The 21345-nt window shown below is 49.2% G+C and overlaps 1 protein-coding gene across 1 annotated transcript; it reads right to left on the reverse strand.

The window, feature by feature from the left end:
- Window positions 1-1749: 1749 nt before the first annotated feature.
- On the reverse strand, window positions 1750-19397 carry WNT2 (Wnt family member 2). Its single transcript, XM_074162534.1, has 5 exons — window positions 19318-19397; window positions 17562-17785; window positions 14244-14521; window positions 10725-10989; window positions 1750-1979 (listed from the first exon to the last, which is right to left on the reverse strand). The coding sequence occupies exons 1-5, from the start codon at window positions 19395-19397 to the stop codon at window positions 1750-1752; spliced, it is 1077 nt and encodes a 358-aa protein (XP_074018635.1).
- Window positions 19398-21345: the final 1948 nt, after the last annotated feature.

The following is a 21345-nucleotide window of genomic DNA, read 5'->3' on the forward strand; positions in this document are numbered from 1 at the left end:
TATCTTACTGTCCAAATAAATATCTTCCTGGATCCTCCTGATCTTTTAATGCCAGCTGTGCCTTCTGGAGGTGACTGGCCCATTTAAACGATACAATTTTTTCCTAAAGCCTTTCAGATGTAAATGGCTGCTCTGTCAAGACCATGGAATGCAAAACCCCATTCTTTTTAAATATTCTTTTTTAAGAAAAACAACCCATAACCAGAGTACTCACTTTATTGCCACAGTATACTATTTGTATATTACTTTTTTCATGCACCGTTTGTACCTGCTAGGGTTCCTCCAGTCTTTCTCATTTTCATATGGAAATCCTACCTGCAGCTACAATATGTTCTATCACCCACTCGACCTCCTTTTCCTGCATTTTTTTTTTTTTTTCATTTCCCTGCCCATCTCTGCGCTTCATGGGTGCGAGTTTCCCACAGTCTTAGACTCACCGGCACAGAACCCGTCTTTCGTCTTGGCACATTTGCTGGTCTCTGCTCTGAGGAGAGAGGGCTGGTCCCTCTCTGACCCACCTCCTCTCCCATTGAGGCTTTGATTTCAGGGCCTCCTGAGCCTGAGCATCTTTGCCGCGCTTTGCCGTTACGTGCTGGTCCCAGCCCAGCATACGGACCTGGCACAACCTGGAAGAGCCTCTGCCAAAGGCCAGCACAGCCTTAATCATAAGGCATAAGTTTTTGCAGAAAGTATTCAGAGAAAATCTCACTTGGAAGTCCCCACCTGAAAGGAAAGTATCATTCTGAACATATTTAATAGATTTATTAAATTTAAAAGAGCATAAAAGTTCATAGATTCTTTAGAAACCAAGTCATTACTGAGAAAAGGTATTTCCTTCTACACCATCTTTCTGCAAATGTTTTTCTGTTTATTCAGTAAGTGAAAAATAGGAAACCTTATCCTCAGGTAGTCGAGTGTCCTACACCCAGCTCTCACCGGGCTGAGAAACAAATCTCTTCTCTTCGATCCTGCAGAAGGCAAAAAACCTCAGCAGTTAATGTTAATGACCTTTTAGAAGCTTTTAAGGCAAGTTTTCACAAATATATAACTAAGACATTTGCTTTGACTCTTTAATAGTTTATGAAAATGCTGTGGTTGAATATATTTCCTGCAGTTTGCTTTGCGCCATGGGCCCATTTCTGTGGCCCACAGGGTGACTAATGGCAGCCAGGGCAGCGCTGGACGACCCATGGGACGGCAGCTGGGCCACCACACTGCAAACTCCAGTCCACCAGGGATGGACAAACCCTCCCATAAAGACTTGCACTCAGCCTGGCCCCAATTTTTTCTCTTGTGGAGGAACCACCAACTGGTGCTCAAACTCCCCAGCACTTTGGTATCCAGGGCACGACTGTGACCAGCACAAGATCCGTTGGACGACTCTTGAGGAAGCTCAGCCCATGCGGTTGGTGGTGGTCTTGTTAGAAACGCCCCATCTTTGTGTCTTGCTGGTCAAAATAACTTGCTGCAAGGAGTCCAGGGGAGAGTTGTGTGGTGGTTGGAAGAGTCCCGGCAGAAGTACGTCCTTCCAGAGCTGCATCAGTTTATGCACAGACAACTCTGCAGCAATGCTGCTGTGCAGGAATGGGAAATGAGTGCTGCAGAGTTTGTATTAATTATCCAGCAGCTTCTGTGCAATGAAAGACAAAGGCAAAACTGGCGTAAAAGTAGAGAAGACCTCAGACGCATTCCCTGCACAGACCAGGAAGGGCAAAGGCTGTGGTCCTCAAGCGTCAGCAGCCTGGTGCATCATGTCCGGGAGATCCAGCCAGCACTCTTTGGCGCTTTGCAGGTGTGGATATCTACCACTTCTAGGCAGTCCTGGCAGCGCACAGCACAACACCAGTGGAACTTGCACTCGCATTTCGTCATCCTGCTGACGCGGGAGGTGTCGTAGCCTCTCCCGCAGCACATCACTTCACAGCTGTCCATGCCGCGGGAGGTCTGGTTACAGACCCGACCCGCTGTCCCGAGGGACCCTACAGAGGAAACACAGGGAAGGTCAGGAGGTGGATTTTTCAGGAAGGACAGAAAGCATATGAAAACAGGTATAGGAGATATAATTTGTATTAGAACCTTAAACATCATATCACCTGGGATTAAATATCAAGCCAGAGAAATGCCTATAATAAGGCAGAATCGCACTCAAGTTCTCAAATTTATCCTGGAAATCTGCTTTGGAGATGAAAAGGAGTAAAATGGACCAAATACTTCAAGGCTCTGCCCAATTCTTTTAGTGCCATCATGCTTTGCTTCATCTTTCCGTAGCACCTCTTTCCTCTCCAGGGAGCAGGTTCCCTCCACAAGGCAGCCGTGCGGCCCCCTCCGGCCCCCTGCCTCCAGTCCCCCAGGGCTGGGTGAAATGGGGCACCCAGGAGGAGCACCCCACCGGTGCTCACAATGGGCTCTGCAGGGGAGCTCTGGGGGGACAGGGGATGGCTGGGAAAGAGAAGATTGCTCCATTTGGTGGCTTCAAGGGATGTGATGGGCAGAGTTACAGTGCTGATGGTGGTTAAAGGCTTTGCAGAAGTAAGCACAGAAGCACCCCAACTGCTTGGCATCACTGCAGTGTCCACCCATGGCCCCCCCATGCCCACCAGTTCAGGTGGCAGCTGAGTGGCTGCTCTATGCCACCTCTCATCTCTGTGGGGTAAGGACCAAGGGTTCTTCTCCTCTTTTTTGATAGAGGTTAGAAGAAACTAATTTGCAGCCTGCTGTGGACAAAAGGAGGGGTAGGGGAACACACCCCACCTCTTCATGGTTTTAAATCTCTCTGAGTGGCCCAAATGCCTCTGCCCATCTCCACGTGGCACAAAATGGCTCTTTAAGGCACGTCTTAGCCCAGACAGTGACTGTACCACATAGGAACTGCTCCTTGTCTAATACCGGCTTATCTTGGGGTACACTTTAGGCTCTATACCGCAAGCTGTTGACATGTTATTATTATTATCCATCTGAAAACTTCATGGATACTCATCGTTTCACCTAATTTCTTATGTGTTGCTATTACACATCAATTTCAGGTATAGCCAGGAGTTGAACAACATTATTCTGACATTTTCCCTAGACCAGACTATAGCTCCATTCTTCTGTTCTTGGCCAAAATGAGGATCCCTAAGTATTGACTGTGGTCATTAAATTAAACATTATGGAAACATTTAATAAAGTGTATTCACAAGTGGACATCAAACATGAAGAGTTTACCTTCTTAAAGAAAAAAGATACACACAAACATTAATTCAAATTAGAAAACCAATCTCCATTAATAAAATTTAAATTCAATTAGCCTGTAATTATGAAAAATCTAAGCTGCATAATTCTAATTTTCTTTTTTTTTTTTTTCCCTATGGTGTACATATGGTGGTACATACCACCAATGCCATACTGAGCACTTCACAATGTTCAAATATTCTTTTTTCCTCCGTCCCCTACTGTCCCCAGCACCAGGGAAACTTCTTGTCTTCTCAGGCCTGGCCCCAGACGCTGAGGCAGCAAGCGGTCTCAGGCACTTGAGTAAAGTCACCTTCTCAGACTGCAGGTTTTCGCCTGACCAACACACAATTTAAGCCTCTTGGCCACAGTGGGGGAAATTTTATTCTCTTTGAATCTAAGGCAGGAGAGGCTTCAACCGCTGCCCTGGAGGAGTGTTGCAGTCATAGAATCACAGAATGGTTTAGGTTGGAAGGGACCTTACAGATCATCGAGTTCCAAGCCCCCTGCCATGGGCAGAGACACCTCCCACCAGACAGGGTTGCTCAAAGCCCCATCCAGCCTGGCCTTGGACATTTCCAGGGATGGAGCATCCACAACTTCTCTGGGCAACCTGTTCCAGTCTCTCACCACCCAAGAAGTCCCTAGGAGTCATCTCAGCTCTCTCTCCCATAGTCTGTAGTCCTGTATTTATTTAAATATTCATTGGAACAGAGGTATAAACAAACACCTGGAAAACTTCAATATCAAATTGCTGGTCCAGGTCTGCTGGGGGCAGAGCAGAAGAAGGGCATCGCGTGGCCACCCACGCCCAGGCTCAGCTGGTGCCCATGGCCACCTGCCCCAGGAGCCGCTTGCCGGCTGCTGTTGATGGCGGTGACACTGGCCCTGGCTCAGGGGTCCTGAGCTACAAAGGTGCTGTGGAGGCAGAGGGAGAAGACACGCTGAACAGAGCCAGCGATGGGCTCCTGCCCCTGCAGCCTGGTAAATCCCAGACAGCCTCGGCGTCCAAGCCTGCTCATGCTGCTGCCCATGGACCAGCGCTCAGCGCAGCACCCTTGGGGAGGCAGCTGAACAGAACTTTAAAGTCAGTCTCTATTTTCACAGCCCCTCACATTGATGTAAAAACCAGTGAGATGTTGCATCGGGCATGTCCTGTGCCAGGAACCACCAGCAGCTCCTGGTCTCCTGTCACTACAACCAGTGATGGCACCTGAATCCTGTACAGGGGGTCCCATGGAGGAGGAGGAGAGGTACCACCAGCAATGACCCACACAGGCACATACCACCCCTAGCAAGTCCTCTGCCACACAGCTCTCCCTGCAAGGCCAGCTGCATCGGGGCAACCTGCAAAACAGGCAAAGCCACGATGCCAAAAACGCCTTTCCCAGATCCTTTTTCCAGGAATCGTGCCACACTGTGGAAGAGAGACTTCCGGTGGCCATGATCCAGGCAGGCACAGGGGCTCAGGAGGATGCAGAGCTAGGTGATCCAATTGTGGTCCCATAGGAAGCCGGTGGCAGAAAGCGAACCAGACCCTGCTTCCTGGCTGCCACGTTGTCCTCCATCCTGGCATCTCAAGGTGAGTGCTGGTGCTTGTGTCAGCCCACAGCAATATCCTCCGCATCCCAGACTGTGCAACATACAACTGAATAACCACTTCTGGAGGGGCTTGTCGGGCCCTCTCTGCTTAGACCAAAAGATAAAGGTACAAAGGCCAAGCTTGTGACTCGTATGATTAATGTCCTGCGGTAGAAATTTGGTGTGAATTCCTGCTTATCTCCCTGCACGGGCTCCCCCGCACCCCCCAACACAGCACGCCTAGGACAGTAATCTCCAACAACCATGATTTGGGTTAGATTTCAAACCACTTGGTGATTTGCTTTCTGCATGTGGTTCATGTGAAACGAGCTGGACACTCAATAGCCTTCGCTGTGCCACCGTCGCTTCGTGGCTGGCCAGGCTCCACTCCTCCAGTGGAGGCAAAGCAAAGCCATTCTCCATCTCAGTGCATCTCCTGACCAGGAGCAGAGTGGGGCCGTGCCACCAGGCTCCTGGGATGGAAGGAAAACTCCCGTGTCTGCCTCCATGTGAGAACGGGCACGGGGCATCAAGCCTGGCTGCGATGAGGTGCAGGAGCTGCCCCAGGAAGGTCTGACCATGTTCCTCAGCCAAGGTACAGGTTAGTTTCCAACTCCACAGTTCTCATCTCCAGATGTTTGGGGAAACCGCACAGCAGGGAAGAAGACTCTGAGTGGGATACAGCCGCTGCTTTCAATGGGAGCTTTGCCACTGGTTCCAAAACCAGAATTATTTCATCCCCTAAGAGCTAGTCAGAAGCTGGTATCATCTGATACTGCCCACAACACAACACCAACACTTACTATGCCACTGAAGAGGAGACTAAATTATCCACAGAACGTGACTAAAGAGAAAACAGGCTGATATAAAGGCTTAGTTTCTGAGCAAATTCAACTTTTTTGAGAAGTTCAAACAGCATCTTCAGCATCTCTGTGACTCCTCTCCTGAGAAAGAAAATGAGCAATAACTGACAGTGTGAGTTACACACCCAGGTGATGAAGACAACAGAAGACACTAAACAAAACGAGGCAGAGTTTTCTGAGCTTTGCCGGCTAACGCACCTCCTCATCGCTTGCGAGGCAGGAGTATGTCCTAACTTGTAGAAAGCTTTCATGCAGCCTCTTTGTTTTCAGTTCAAGTTTCGGAATTGCCATGCCGACACACAACATTAGACCTGCCAAAACATCCACAGCTTTTAATACTGCCAACTTCACGGCCTGTACATCAAACTCTCTCTTCTTGGTTTGCACGGTTGTTTTCTTAAGCAAACATATGGTAAGTTGAAAAAATATTTTTTCCTATTCCTAAAGCACTAAAATGAATTTATTCCTTTATGTCGTGAGAATTCCCCTTCTACTTCTATTGATTAAAAATCTGGCTTCAAGCAATAGAGTTCAATATTTGACTTTCACCTTAAAAAAAAAAAGAGGAGTGAGATGCCCAACAACAATAAACTAGTTTCCAAAAAAAAGAAATACTCACAGAAAGGTAGCTCTGAAGCTACTTGTTGAATCAAGGAAGATTCACACGGAACCTACGTACAGCACCCCAGTACCGCAGGGCTGGAAAGGACAGATGGACAGACAGCGCGCACCAGAGGCAGCTGTGTCTGGAGGCGCTGGGATTTCCCAGGCCGACGACCGAGAGAGGGCAACGTGCTGATAAAAGCAGCTTATCCCAATTCTGTTGAGAGCAAACATGTGTCTCCCTCTAATTTCCAGAGCCACTGAGAGCTGTCACAGCCTCTCAGCTCCCAGAGGCTCCTGGGGCGGTCATGCCGCTCCCTTGCTGGCTGGTGCTTGGAGAAGACCTGCCCTGATGGAAGTCATCACAAGCTCCACCATCAGCTCGCCCGGGGCTGGGACTGCACCCAACATGTTTGCAATGCGTAAATGGGGAGATACTGGCCAAGAAGTCGCACAGGGACTGCCTGTATGTGGTTAACCTCAGTGAGAAGGTTTTGACATAACTCAGGATTGGTTTCCCTCCATGGGTTACATACCTCAAGTACTAACACATCTTGCCCTACACCAACACTTTACAGGCTGTACTTCAGTTTCACATTTTTCTTTCACTCTGGACTTGGCCTCATTCACCTCAAAAATGCAGCAAACAGCTTACGTGGGTCAGCAAGGGAAATAAATTAACTCGAAAATAATCCTGTGAAGGACCCAAAGCAGGTCACCCTGGCCATGTGGCTTGTCACCCAACACGCAGCTCCAGGGGGCTGCCTGTAGCACTGCACATGCACCTCTGCAGTGCTTTCCACCGGGACACCAGGTGTGGAGGGTCCTCAGACACAGCTGCAGCACACTGTCTGCCTATTGGGGACACACGAGACGGCCACCACAATCCAGGAATGCAACCCACACCCTATGCACAGGCAGAGGCAGCATCACTGGCTTTGACAGTGCCCAAACCAGGACCATGTGAGTGTTGGGAGAAACCTATGGGTGACTTGAAGCACAGGGCACAAGGGTTTGCAGTAGGTCTTAAGGAACTGCTGCAGCAGCCCGAGACCATCTGCATGTGGATATGACCCGCCTCGTTGTTCCACCACCACCTTCACTCAGCTGAAGCCTTGTTGCTACCAGAACAGCTGCAAACAGTCCACATGTGTCCACCAACACCATCCTGCCCCTTGCCCACCACCTCCACCTTGGTGTCCGTGCTTGGGGCCACAACCTCTCCGCTCCATAGACATCACCTCAATGTGTGTAGTCAAGCTCGTCTTGCTCTACACACTTTGGTGGGGGGGTTCCCTGCAGGCAGAGGCTTCACTCAAACACTGCCTAAGTTTTTTGGTTGCTCTGTACAAATTAATTTTTAATAAGCAGACAAGCAAGAGGGTTTTTTAGAGCATTTTTGAGGTGAAGTAACACATTCAGGGTAAGATGGTACTTGCAACAGTGGGATGCCACTTGCGTAGCTATCACTTTAGTTCCCTTCACAGCTTTAACATTTCTAACAGGTCTCTCCCTGTGCAGTGCTGGGCACACCTGCATTGGTTTGGGGAACTGGAAATTTATGACAATATAAGGGATGACCACACAAGTGTGGCAAAATTTACAAGTTCATGACAAGATTTTCAAAAGCCCTCTGGGATGTCCTACCTCTGCTTCTATCAAATTATGAGTACAAAATGGTGAATAAAAATTATTTCAGCAACCATATGAGCAGAGTTAAGTGAATTTTGAACACTTCTGAAAATCTTTCCTTGGTTCTTTTCTAAAAGCTGTGAAATCTTAATGTTAGACAAGAGGTGGTCGGACTATTACATTCTCTTGCTATTAAGTTGCTATTGGTGATTTCCACGTATTGTATCTCTCCCCAAATCAATGACTCCTCTTTTTCTTCTAGAAAAAAAAAACAATTAGTAATGCCACATTTTTCACACTGTATGGATGATCCATGTATGTATGTCCAGCTGCCTCCCCCAGACAGACTGCCAGACCCAGTGGGGTATATTCAGCCCCAGCACCGTCCGTTGGCTGCCAGCACTAAGAGCTCCGATGGCAGAAGACAAGGTATGAGGTTTTTTGGATAGGCCACTGATGATACAACCTCTGAGCGCCACTAATTTACTGGTTCATATGAGTACCAACATACTCAAGCCACAGAGGACGCTGGCTTGGTCGATTTACAGTTTGTGAAGCTGTCTCCTGGTCAAGTCATGACTCTTCATAAGATTTGCTCTGGGAATCCTTCAGTCAGTCACAATACTAACCAATCTCCAGATACTGTTTGGGGTTTGTTTTTTTTTTTTCCTGAAGCACCAAGTTGCTTTAGTTCCCCAGAGAACAAAAGGCAGAATTGTATTCAAGGACGTACTAAAGCTCTGTGGTATTAACATTTAACTGACACTGAGATGCTCCCCACCTATTTCCAAACTCAGACTTCCATAGTCTCATTTCATTTCCCATCATTTAACAGGGCTGACACTCTGGAGCGCTCAACAGGGCAAACCAAAGGTAAGAGAGAAAGAGTGCTGCTCAGCTGCTGAAATTACCTCTTTCAAACCCAGATCAGTTTTCGTTCGTCTCATTCTTTCCTCGCTCCACGTCAGCAGCAGGGCATCCCGTTAGAGGTTCGCTGCAGCTGGCCAAAAACACGCGCTTCCAAACAGCCACATTCTCCGAATTCTGGGCAGCAAAGAAACACCGCCTCACCCGCAGCCTTATCTTGAGCTGAGCCAAAGCACGTGCCAGACTCTGCCATCTCTGGGTGGGCTTGACAGCACCAGGCAAGCGCACGCAAAACACTGCAGTGAAAAATGCCCACTCCCCTCCACGATAACAAGACTGACAGGTGAGATCAGGTATAGTACAAAGAGATTATTAAAGGGCTTTTTGACGTAGAAGTGGGTCGCGTACAGGCTCTCTTTTTTGGGGGAAAGAAATCGCAGTTTTTACCATGAACGAGGCAACTTCAAGAAATAAAGGTTTGAATAAATCCGAGTCTGCAAAGTCAGACTCCGCACAATGCCACAAAATGCCCATTTACTCACTTGGATTAAAGTACTAGACTTGACAGTATTGGTCACTGTTCAAGGAACAGTATGTGTTTGTGCAGGTAATAAGCACCACCTGCAAAAGCCATAAATAACATTTAAAATTACCTTGACTATTCAACTAAGCAGAAACACTATACAACATAAGCGTACTGCATGAAATTGCAGGTTCGCTGAAGTCAACAGTACATGACCAGGATTTCACATATTGTTCTTATTTAGGTACAGTTGTTTTGCAACGCTTATTCCAAGTAAACTTGGATTGTAAATAGGCAGCGGTGCCAAAAAGAGTTGAGCCGCATTGCTCTCCGCATACTTACGGATATGTCATACCGGGTGCAATCTGGTACATTATACAACCTATTAATTAGTTCCACAACATCTTTCATACATTACTCACTCTGGCTCTCTTTTCCAAATTTCTGGTTTTCTAGTTGCTAGTTTTTAATTGCCGCATCAGGAAATGCTATACACGGGTCAGGAACCGTGAGCAGGATTCCTGTTGCCTGGCAATGCCTCGAACCCCGTAACACTGTTAAGCGTCTCCACTGAAATCTCCAAAAGCAGAAAAATTCAGAGTTAACAGCAGCCCTGAAACTTTACCTCTTCCCACTGGGGCTGGCAGGACTCTTCAGAAAATGTGGTGGTTATCACGGAGGGAGCCAACACGGTCTCGTAAAGAGGAATAAACAGCTGTGTCACTCGATGCAGTGGGTTGTGTCCCATCAACCTCTGTTCTTTCATCCACCTGCACGTCCCTCCAGCTGCCTCGCACCACGTTACCGACAGCAGTGTTGACTGGTGCAAGAGCGTGGTTTGCACCAAGATGATGTCCCTCCTACATTACTGATGGGGAGAGGTCTGTCTACAACTAGGGGGTCCACGGTCCACAGCGAGCTGTGGGGAATGTACCGATACAGGAGGACATGGGTCTCTTGGGAGTGTGCAGCAGTAGCATAACAATATGGAAGAGAAGCAATGCAGCAGGAGGTGGTATCATAGGGACATCACGGGACCTGAGGCTGCTGTAGTTACATCTGGCAGCTCTGGAGTGAGCTGTGTGATACAAGTACGTATGTGGCTGTGCGGGGTATGGACCTGCCTCCAGAGCGTAACTCAAACTTGTCCTAAAGGCAACTTGTCCTTTTGCCTTGCAGAGTCTCCAGGGCTCCAGAGCACCTGGAAGAAACTGCTGAATTATGTTAGAACAACTGGCTGTCGTACATCCAGGGACATCGAGGAGCTATTGTTCTTGTACAGAGCGGTCCTTCCAAAATATATTCCTGCCTGTTTCCTGCTGGTTACATGCATGGATTTATACATACGTATATATATACACACACTCAATAACAATGACATTTTTTGACCTTCAAGGTACCAATGTCTGAAATAAAACCATTCACGTGCAACAATAGAGGCTTACCTACATCCCTGTCCCTGATACAGTAGTCTGGAGAGCTTTCAAAGTATACCAGGTCATTCTTAGTTGGCTTCTTAAATCTCTTATTAGCCACAGTGAAACCCGTGCCATCTTGATTCATGACCACCTGAATCGCTCCATTGTATTTCTTCCACAGATAATCTCCTGTTTTCCTAAAGTCTGCCATGGCCAGCCAACAGGTCCTTAGAGTGCATGATCCACTCACACCGTGACATTTGCACTCCTGTTTCAAAAACCGCTTCACGGCCTGTTTAGAAACGCAGTAAAATACACAGAGGTGAAACAAACGGTAATTTATGCTTCTCCGCCCTTTTCCATTCATCCTGCAATGCCAGGCTGCAAAGGGTCTCCAAGTCACGGTCTGTAGTGACACCCACTGGTAGCATCAAGTCATCCCCACATGGTTGGTCGGCTCTGGTTGCTTGACTCAACCATACACACAATCCCTCTGTCTGGTGGGCTTCCCTTCCCTGCTCCTGCCAGTCATCCTGAGGACTGGCATGGTCCATAGCACTAGGAGAGAGACCGGACAGTAGGAAATGATCTGGGAAACGGACAGAATAACTCTTCGTAGGCCAAGTGCCCCGTTTCCCCATCGTTCCAGCATTGCCTTGCTGACCCTCTCCAGCTCAACCTCCTGAAGTTGCCCCTTGCCCTGAAGAGTGTTTCAAATATTGCCTAGAAATCCCCAGGCATTTCATATTACAATAATTCTGCAGAAACTGCACCTGGGCTAGGTGTCTATGCAAAATTTTCAAATGTGGTATTTTTAAAATGCTTATAAACCTTCTAACAAACATTTTTGAACATTACTTTGCACTGGAGAGGTCACCCTCATCATTAATTTAATGTCTGAATAGCATTAAAGCCATTTCAGCTTCATCTCAGACATTTACACTCTCTGTATGATGTTGGAGAACAACAGATGGGTTCATATACAATAAATAATTAATTCCTAATTCTGAAGATATGGATATTTGATCTATAAATATTATGCCTTAAGTATTCATGAAATTTGAACATTTTAAAGTTTGTGCAAGAGGAAAACAGCGTCATGGGAGGAAGGTAAGAGAGAGGAAAGCTCCATGATCCGGAGTGAGACTGATGCACAGCGGGGTGCGTTTTTCAGTCAAGCACTCAGCAATAAAGTGAGAATGTGCTATAAAAGCAAAGCACTTCTAATTTTCTTCCTTTCCAACTTGTAAATGATTTGACCGCTTCAAAGAAGTCACTGACATTCCCACAGCCCCGCTTTGCTGCCAATGGTACTATTGCAAAACTGGGATTCTGCTCAGAAAGGGATTTAAGCAGACACTTGGTTTTAATTATCTGGGCAGAAATAATATAAACTACTCAGATGTTTTAAACAACTTGCCGGACTGAGGCATGGAATAGCAGAAGCAGCACGGTGGGATGCAGGGCTTTTTTTGCAGCGGTGTTCCTGTACTGACACACAGCATATTATTTCGTAGGATTCGTATGGGATTATTATAAATATTTATTCAATGTATTTATAAATTAGTAAAATCTTAGTAGCCTAGTTTTAAAAGAAACCTCTCAACACAGGCTTCCCCTTTTGGAGGTGAGAAAAAGCCAAGGGCACGGCTGGGCTTACCCAGATCTGGACGCCAGGCTGGGGTGGGCCGAGGTAGTGAGATCCCTGCAAAACTAAACCTACACTACTGCACTGGAACAAACCAGCATCCCTTTCTCTAAAGCAAATGGGAATGTATGGATTATTTTCCATCAAATACATTTATTAAAGTCTCTTTATCTTTTTTTCTAAAAAAATCCCCACAAACTACCTGCTTACTAATACGTCTTACTAATTGGCATATCTATTTTTTTTTAACTTACTAAGATACTCAGCTATTTCAGAAAGTTCCCAGCATGGAGGTAATTCACCCCTATAAAGTCTTTACTTGTGTTGCGGACTGCAGTCTCTTTTGGACAGTAATATAAATACAGCCACAGATTGCATATCTGAATAGAGCCTCATCTGTCTATATTACTTATTAATTACACCTGCTGGGAATAAACAGGTGGAGGAAAGATGTTGATGGAGAAACAGTTATCAGAAAAATCATCTACTTGCAGTACGATTGATTAAAACTGGATCTTTTCTTCTAAAAAGGGCTAGTTAATACAGAACAATTTTACGGTTTATAAAGGGAACTTTTTAATACAAAAAGATCAGAATATGAACTATTTACTTCCTGCTGACCATACACTAAGGAAAACCAACAACAAGAAACAAGAAGTCTCTACGAATCATTTTAGAAGACCTTGTTCTAGCACTGTGAAATATTTTTCTGTATTATTTCAGATGCTGTGGATGCAGCAAATTGTGAACATGTTTTGAGTAATGAAACAGCGTACTCCAGTTTCCTGCACTATTCTGACTATTTCTAGCTACCACCACAAAATGTTCAGGCATGCATTCCTCAGCCCCAGCCCTTGCACCGGCAGTGGGCAATACGCCTGGCAACTACTCCTTCTACTCATCTAAAATAAAGAAGACTCTCTTTGTTGAAATTCAGGCATAGTATTTTCATACAACGTTTAGAAAAGAGGGGTTGTTAGAGCAGGTCATGCCCCAAAGCCAACGCCTTTTGGAGGGACATGTATTTTGGATTTGTTTTCTTGAAAAGTTAAGTAATTGTATTTCATCTCTGCTCATTTTGTGTTTAGGTTTACGGTATACATACAGGAATGGACAGGACGTTTTTTTTCTCCAATGCTATTCTGAAATTTGCTCTTTAATAGTCAAGCCTGTTCTTCAGTGTGGTCTTCAGCCTCCCTTAGGAATTTCTGTTCTGTATTAACCAGAAGTAAAACTCCTCCATATATAAGGAGTAGGCTCAAAACAAAACCTCCATCCAAACTCATCCTGCAACGCCTTGGGCTCGGGCTCAACTTCCCACACAAGGAGCCACTGAAACTGAGACAGCAGCACTGTTAATCATAGAATCACAAAATGGTTAGAGTTGGAAGGGACCTTAAAGATCATCGAGTTCCAACCCCCCCTGCCATGGGCAGGGACACCTCCCACTAGAGCAGGTTGCTCAAAGCCCCATCCAGCCTGGCCTTGAACACTTCCAGGGATGGGGCATCCACAACTTCTCTGGGCAACCTGTTCCAGTGCTTCACCACCCTCACAGTGAAGAATTTCTTCCTAGTATCTAATCTAAATCTCCCCTCTTTCAGTTTAAAACTGTTACCCCTTGTCCTATCGCTACGCTCCCTGATAAAATGTCCCTCCCCATCCCCCCTGTAGGCCCCCTTCAGGTATTGGAAGGCTGCTATAGTTCAGAAGTTGCGCTCAGCCTGTTCGGAGATCTCTGCCACCCTGAACCTCCAAGGGAGACAGAAACAGCACCTCAGGCTCCTGTTCATCCCATACTTCTTCCTAACTGCTGAGACCAGTCAGCAGAAACCAATTGTTACCTGCCCCAGGCCCATGAGAGCTCCCCGAGAGGCTTCTGTTGGATGGACACCCACCTTCCTTCCCGCTCTGTTGTTGTGAAGGTTCATCAGAGCTCTTGCATCTTTTCCTTTCCGTTCTTTGGCATCTACGAAGGCCCTGGCAAATTTAATGCCGTAGTCAATGTTGTCGCTGCAGCCACCCCAGTCAAAATGGCCCTTGCTGTCCTTGGCAGAGCCTTTCTTCTTGGGATCGCAGGAGCAGGATTTCAGCTCCCCTTGGCTGCATGCCCTGGTGATGGCAAAAACAACTCCAGCGGAGGAGATGGCATGTACAAAAGCAGATTCCCGACTACCTGAAACAAAAAAATTTGCTTTAAAAATCGTTGGGGCAGTCAGCTTGAGCGGCTCTCCTAACTCCAGCCATTTAGCCTGGACTTTTTTTGCTGAGCAAAAGATAAAACTGGGCTGAAATCACACATTCCCTGGAGCCAGAATTAGTCACGGCTTAAACTTGGGCCCCTCCCTGGTAAAAGCTCATCAATATAGCGTTAGAGTTGGAAAACATTAAACGCGTGCTTCTGATATTGATTAATATACCTTCACGGATCAGCTGTTTTGTGCAGATATGTGAACAGGACAGCTGGTATTTCTATCGGGTTTCATCGATTTAGGGAAATATATGAGGTGCTATCTCAGAGACGGGTTTAAGAAATGATTAAATAGGGACACTGGAACAACATGTACGTTGCAAAATACTGCAAATGGCTCTAGAAACTCGCTTTTCCTCTTCTCAAGCGCTGGCAATAAATTCTGCTGCTTAAAAGGTGGTAGGGAGAAATCTTGGGTGTTAGCTCCTGAAAATAAGTTAAATTTAGGTTTTGTGCCTAGAACCAAGCCCAGTAACCGTAATCCACACAAACAAATTCCATTAAATCAATGGCACTGCTTGTGTCATGCTTGAGGCAGGATCTGGCCTGGCAGCTGTGGCTTCTACACGCCAGCTGTGCAGGCAGTTCTCCCTTCTCTTGGCGAAGATACTTCATTATACCAAAGATCATCTGCATTTCTAGGCTCTGCCTGCTCTTAAGCTATTGGGTACATACTTCAATGCAGTAATTGCTTAAGTTTAGTTTAAGATGTAGTCATTTATAATACAGAGCTATCTTATAATTGGCACGACTGTATTTACCGTAACGAGTTATTTTAACATTTTAAAAGTTTTTTTAGCATGGAAGGAGTGAGAAGTAGCTTTTTGTGCAGTACCTAAGGCCACTAGCAGTGAGAGACCCCTGTTGGGAGGAACTATAAGCCTTAAGTAATGTTAGCAGAGCAAACTAGGACCCCAAAGAGGGAATGTTATCAGTGATTTTATTATAGGGGCAGCATTACACCGTGTAACTTATTTTTTAGTATTTATATTCCAGTAGCATCTAGACGTTTCAAATAGGAAGGGCCCTACACTTCCATGTGTTGCACAAACCTTTGGCAAATGACAACCAAAAACCTGCAAAAGGACTGGGCAAACCCTGCTTTCAAACCCAGGCAGGAGATATCACGGCTTGTTACAAATCATGCTCTTTTGAAGATTTCGTTTCTGAGAAAACATATTCAGAAACATCAACACTTTTACAAATTAAATTTTACAAATTATAAGAGACCCTTGATGTCGTTAGAAATTTTTTTCATTTGAGTTTACTAAACTAATCAAAAACATTTCATTTCAAACTAGAGCAATATCAAGCCACGTTTCCCATCGCGGTCACTGCCTGGCCAGGCTCGGTGCAGAGCTCAGAAGCCTGACGCCTTAATTCTCTCCCAGGAGCCAACAGTGAAAACTTCACTTTTGGAAGAACTGCATTTTTACTTTCTTTTTTTTTTTTTCTTTTTATGAAATAGCCTCACCAGAATTAGGCCGTGTTCTGCCAGACGTGTTTTCCTGAATGTCAGACAAACCTCATCGACAGCTTCAGCTGATGGATGACGTTACCGGTTACTCACAAATAATTGCTAAGGGAACATGAAGCCGGTTACAGGAACCAACCGTGCACCAGCAGCGGAGCTGGCATCGAATGATGCTCCGTGGATGAATCCCACTGCTCGGGTCAGCCTGCCCAGTGTCTCCTGTCCCCCTCCCCAACCCCACTGGTGGGGCAATGGCCCCAGGATATTTTCCTCCTCCTCTTCCCCTTGCAGGTGCCAAGCTGCTCACAGCCTGGAGAAGCTGTCTCGGGTGGTACCAGGGACATCCTAGGGACACAAGTGCCAGGGCAGGGCCAGCCCAAGTGTGTGCCCAAGTGTGGCGTTTGGTGAACAGAACTGCAGTTCAGAAGAATCTCAGCACAGTTATCACCTGGATAGGGACATCCAGGCACAGTAACAGATCTCAGCCCTTTCTTTGAGTCAAAAGGACCATATAAGCTGTCTGAAGACTCACTAGATGCCTTAGCCCAACGTTGAGATGGCATCACCACCTTGCTTAACCATCCTCCCTCAGGGTGGGGACCACGTTGTAGTCCTCAGCTGCCTGGGGTCTGCACAAGCCTGGCTCACCCCTATCAGACGTGTCCCTGCTGATTTCTCTCCAGAAGCCTGATCTGAGGCACTGGCTGTCACACATGGCCTGGGGGGCAGCAGTACCCCGGCTACGGGACACCTCACAGGCAGCACAGCCCTGGTGGGACTGCACCCTGCCACCGCACTGCCCTGGCAAAATGCTCCAGCAGGAGCCTGCCTGTGGAAAGGATTGTCAGCTCCCATCCCAACGTGCTGGGATCCTGTTTGGACATGGGCTGTCCCTTTCAGCCCCCACAAAGTACCACTGTCCCTAGATGGCGGGGGGGGGGCTGTGCTGGGAAACCCTCTGCCCGACTGCTACATTCTGGTGCCTGGGTTTCTCTGTGGCCTTTAATTTGTGGGTTTGGGGTTCCATTATGCAGCAAAAAAATGGAGAAGTTGGGAACTGCAGGGACAGCCCCCCCCCCTTTCTGAACTTTGTCCATCTCTTTCTGCCCCGATACAGGTTTTCAAGCAAAGCAGCGCTTCTCCTCATCTGCTGACTGTGAGACCCTGGGATACTTTTGCATTTCCCCTTCCCTTCCTCCCGAAACCTGAAACGCAGCTTCATCCTTGCTAAAATCTAGGGGTACCGGGAGGAGGGCCGCCGCTTCCCGGTGTTCCCGGCGGTGACCGTCCTTAAGCCCCCCCCTTCCCCCTTCCGAGCAGCCCCGTACCCCTCACGCCGACCCTCCCGGACCCCTTTTTCACTCGGGTCCCGCCGGGGAGGTGGAGGCGGCGCTGCGCCGGGCGCTGCGCCGGGGCGCGGAGGTTGCGCGCCCCGCCCGAACCCGCGGGAAAGGCACCTCCCCGGCCCCGCCGCGCCCCGCGGGGACTCACTGCGCAGCAGGACGCGGCCGAGGAGGCGCTGCCCCCGCTCCAGGGCGTTGCAGTCCCAGCGGTGGCGGCGGAACTGGTGCTGGCACTCGGCCGTCCAGGCGGCCACGCCGCGGCCGATGGAGAGCATGGCCTCGGGGTGCCGCCGGCACAGCTGCCGCTGCCGGCTCACCAGGCCCGGCACGTTGTCGCACATCACCCGCGACGAGCCCACGGCCCCCATGTACCTGCGGGAGGGAAGGGGAAGGGCAGCGCCGGGGACCCGCCGAGAACCCCAGGCACCGGCTGCGGGGGAAGCGGGGGGGGGGGGGTAAGGGGAGGGGGGGTGTCCTCAGCGCCCCGTCTGCGGGCGGGAGCCTTCCTCCGGCCCATGCAAAGCTGCCTCTGCCTTTTTGGTGGGAATCCTTTAAAATGAGTCTCTGATGCTGTGTTATTTAATAACGTGAAACATTTAGAAGAACCCCGAACCCCGCTATCACAGCTCCGTGCGGTACTTAAAAAAAAAAAAAAAAAAAAAAACACAACAAAAAAACCCAACACGAAAACCAACCCACCAAAAACCCCAAAACAAACAAAAAAACCACAACCCAAAAAACCTTGACAAAAATTAAATTACATCATCATCTGTATCCAGATGGTCTCTATTAGTCCTGAAATGTTTCGAAAGGTACCTTTTATAAAACCCAAACTACTATAGGTGTCTTTTGAAGGGATCAAACAGAAGAAAATGTCCTTTTCTTGTATTTTCATTACTTTATACGATCATAAAATCGTTAAAGCTGTGACTTCCAAAAAAAAAGAAATAATATATATATATTTAAGTGGCACTTAAAAGACACCATGACAAAAAACCGGTGCAATAAATTACGTTTATACAGCTATGGACACAGATAGTAATTTTACTGAAATATGTCCAGTCTGATAAATCAGGCTTTGATCCCTCGTCAGGCAGTGTCAAGGTTAAATGTGTTCCCCAGGTCTATAAGAAGCGGTTTAACTCCTCTTCTACGCCACGACTTTTCAGTCTGGGCTTGGTTGGGGTCCCCGGTTGGAGGGGCAGGTTTCTGTTTCCTTTCTAACCCGTGTTTTGCAGCTCCCTTGGACGCCCCGCAACGAGACCAAGTATCACTTGAAGTGGGGTCCTGCGCGGCCCGCGGAGCTTTCGCCCCTTTGCACTTGCAGTTTGCAGTTCAGCAGCTTTGAAGGAGAGAGGGGACGGGGAGGGCGAGGAAGAAGGGGGAAAAAAAATAATAGTAATAATAATAATAAAAAAATCCCTGCTGTAGCCAATTCCCAGAGCCGCCGGGGCGCGGAGGGCTGGCTGCCAGCATCTGCGCTTCATCCGCGCACCTCGGGCGTGTTCCCCGCAGCCTGCCCTCCTCCCGCTCCCCCCGGCCGCTCTGACAGCCCGGGCGGGGGGTGCCCGCTGTCCCGTCCCCCCCCCCCCCCCCCTCCGGAACGGGCCGGGCAGGGTACCCCCACACCCCTCAGCCCTGCCGAAAGCCCCGCTCAGCCCTCGCAGCCGCGCGAAGGAGGCGGCCGGGGAGCCGGGACGGGGTGTGGAAGGAGATGCCGAGACCGTCTAATCCCGCTCGCTGTAAGGCCGGGCTTTCTGGACCGGAGCAGCTGGCAGCAGCCAGCTCCGCTCGTACGAGTTCGCGAGGGAGAGGCTTCCCCCCCACCACCTCCCTAATTTACAATTAATCCGACCCCACCTTCCCCAAGAGCACATAAAAATTCCTGGAATTGCACAACTTACCACCATGAGGAGGTGACTGGTGGGGTCGCCCAGACCAAGACCAGGGGAAGAGACCACCAGATCCCAGAGAGAAAGTTCATGTTAGAAACGCTTCGGTCCACATCAGGTCAGTCGCGGAGGGCTGAAGAAATCCCATGGAGCAGCGGTGACCGACAGGAGCACACGCACCTTGAGGGCTTCTTTCTTCCCTGGGTCAAGCGCCTCCGCATCCCCACGCAGGGCCGACGAGTTTATCGGTCCCCTCCCGGGGCGCGGGAGATGCCGGTCTGTGCATCGCTCCGGATTCCTCTCGGTTCGCCCCGCACCAAATCCTACAGGACAAGGAGCTCAGCCCCGCTCCCATCCTTCATCTTCGCCCTGATCCAGCTCTTCCCTGCAGTCACAGCAAAACTGAGGGGCTGGTGTGGGCTGCTCGCAGACTGGGTGGGTTCTGCTTTGGGTTGTGGGGTTGTTTTTTTTTTTTTTTTTTTTTTTTTTCCTCTGAAACTCTGATGGATGAAATGATGTCAAGAGACACAGGGGGAAGAGGAGGAGGTAACACCTCTGATTAGGCAAGGAATCCCGAGGAGCCAGTTGCTTTCCAATAACCTTACGAGCAGGCAGTTTAGTTCAAACAGGCCAGCAGATGCTACGCGACCCGCTGCGGAGCCGCCAGCCGCGACCACCCCGCCTGCTAACAACCAGCAGCCCTTGGCACCCAGCACCTCCCAGGGCTTGACGCGCCCCCGCAAACACCGAGCGCAGACCGAAACCGCGACTTGGTGTCGAGAGGAGAAGCGGAGACGGCCCCGGTGCGGGGGTGCGACACCGCCGTGCCGCCTCCCCTCGCCCCCTCGCACCGCCAGCGGCCACCAGCGCTGGAGCGGCTCCGGGACCCCCGGCCGATGGGCCCCGACGGGGGGGACACGGGCTACTCGCCCCATCGCGGCGCTTACAGCCCTGAGCCGGGGGGCCGCTGCCGCCGCACCGCCTCCCCGCCCCGAGCGGTGACCCGGCGGGCCCTGCCCGGGGCAGCGGCGGGGGGAGGCGGCCGGGGGCGGCGGCCCGGGCCGGGGCGATGCCTCCGGGGCTGGGGATCCCCGCCCCGTCAGCGGGAGCGGCTCCTTCCCGGCAGCCAGCCCGCCCCGCGTCCCGGTGGCGAAGCGGCGGCTCCGGCTCCTGCCCCCGCAGCAACCGGAGCGGCCCAGACCAGCCCCGGGGTCCTGCCCCCGCACCCACGCGTGGGGAGAAGGCGCTCTCTCGCTGCTGAAGCGCCCCGCTGCGTGTCAGCCCGCGGCGGGGCAGGTCTCAGCCCCCCTTCCCCTCCTGTCCTTCTTGCGTGTTCTTAATCCACTCTTCCTTTTGCACCCGCGCAGCATCCGTTCCCCTCATCCCGTCCTTACCTTAAACCAGCTCCTCACGGCGTACACCTCCTCTTTCCCCCGGTGCAATGAGAACTTCTCCACCTCCAGGCCCAAAAAGTCACTGAAGAACCTTTCTGCTCTTCAACCCCCCATTCGCTCTTCCCCCTGCTGTTAACTACAGCTTCTTTAATCATCACGGGACACGACCAGCGCACACCAGAACCGCTCCAGTAACTCAATTTTATCAGCCACATCTCGCCCACAACAAAAGCGCAGTCAGGGTAGAGCCACAGAAGACAGCAGCTGTCCTTGAACTCCAAGCCATAAGGAAAGGTGTCTCATCCTTTTACACTGACACTATCCCAGCGCCAGCACACACACACAGAGGCACTGGCACCGCTTGCCCGTAAATCAGAGCTTCCAGGTGACGCAGTCCGACTTCACTTCCCCTTGCCTGATGGTTGCCAAATAAGCAAATTCAAGAAGAAGGAATTTTGCAACTTTTTTTTGATTTAGTGTCATCTCTATATGGCAAATGCAGGATACCAGATATTAAAAAAAAAAAAAACCAAACCAAACCAACCAACCAAAAAAAAACCCCACCCCACCCCCCTCCACCATCATTAACGAGACAGAGATGCCCCAGTTCAAAGTCAGCCCACTTTAGCAGTAACAAAGGAAAAAC

This window comes from Numenius arquata, chromosome 2 (genome assembly GCF_964106895.1).
Source record: "Numenius arquata chromosome 2, bNumArq3.hap1.1, whole genome shotgun sequence".
NCBI lineage: Eukaryota > Metazoa > Chordata > Aves > Charadriiformes > Scolopacidae > Numenius > Numenius arquata.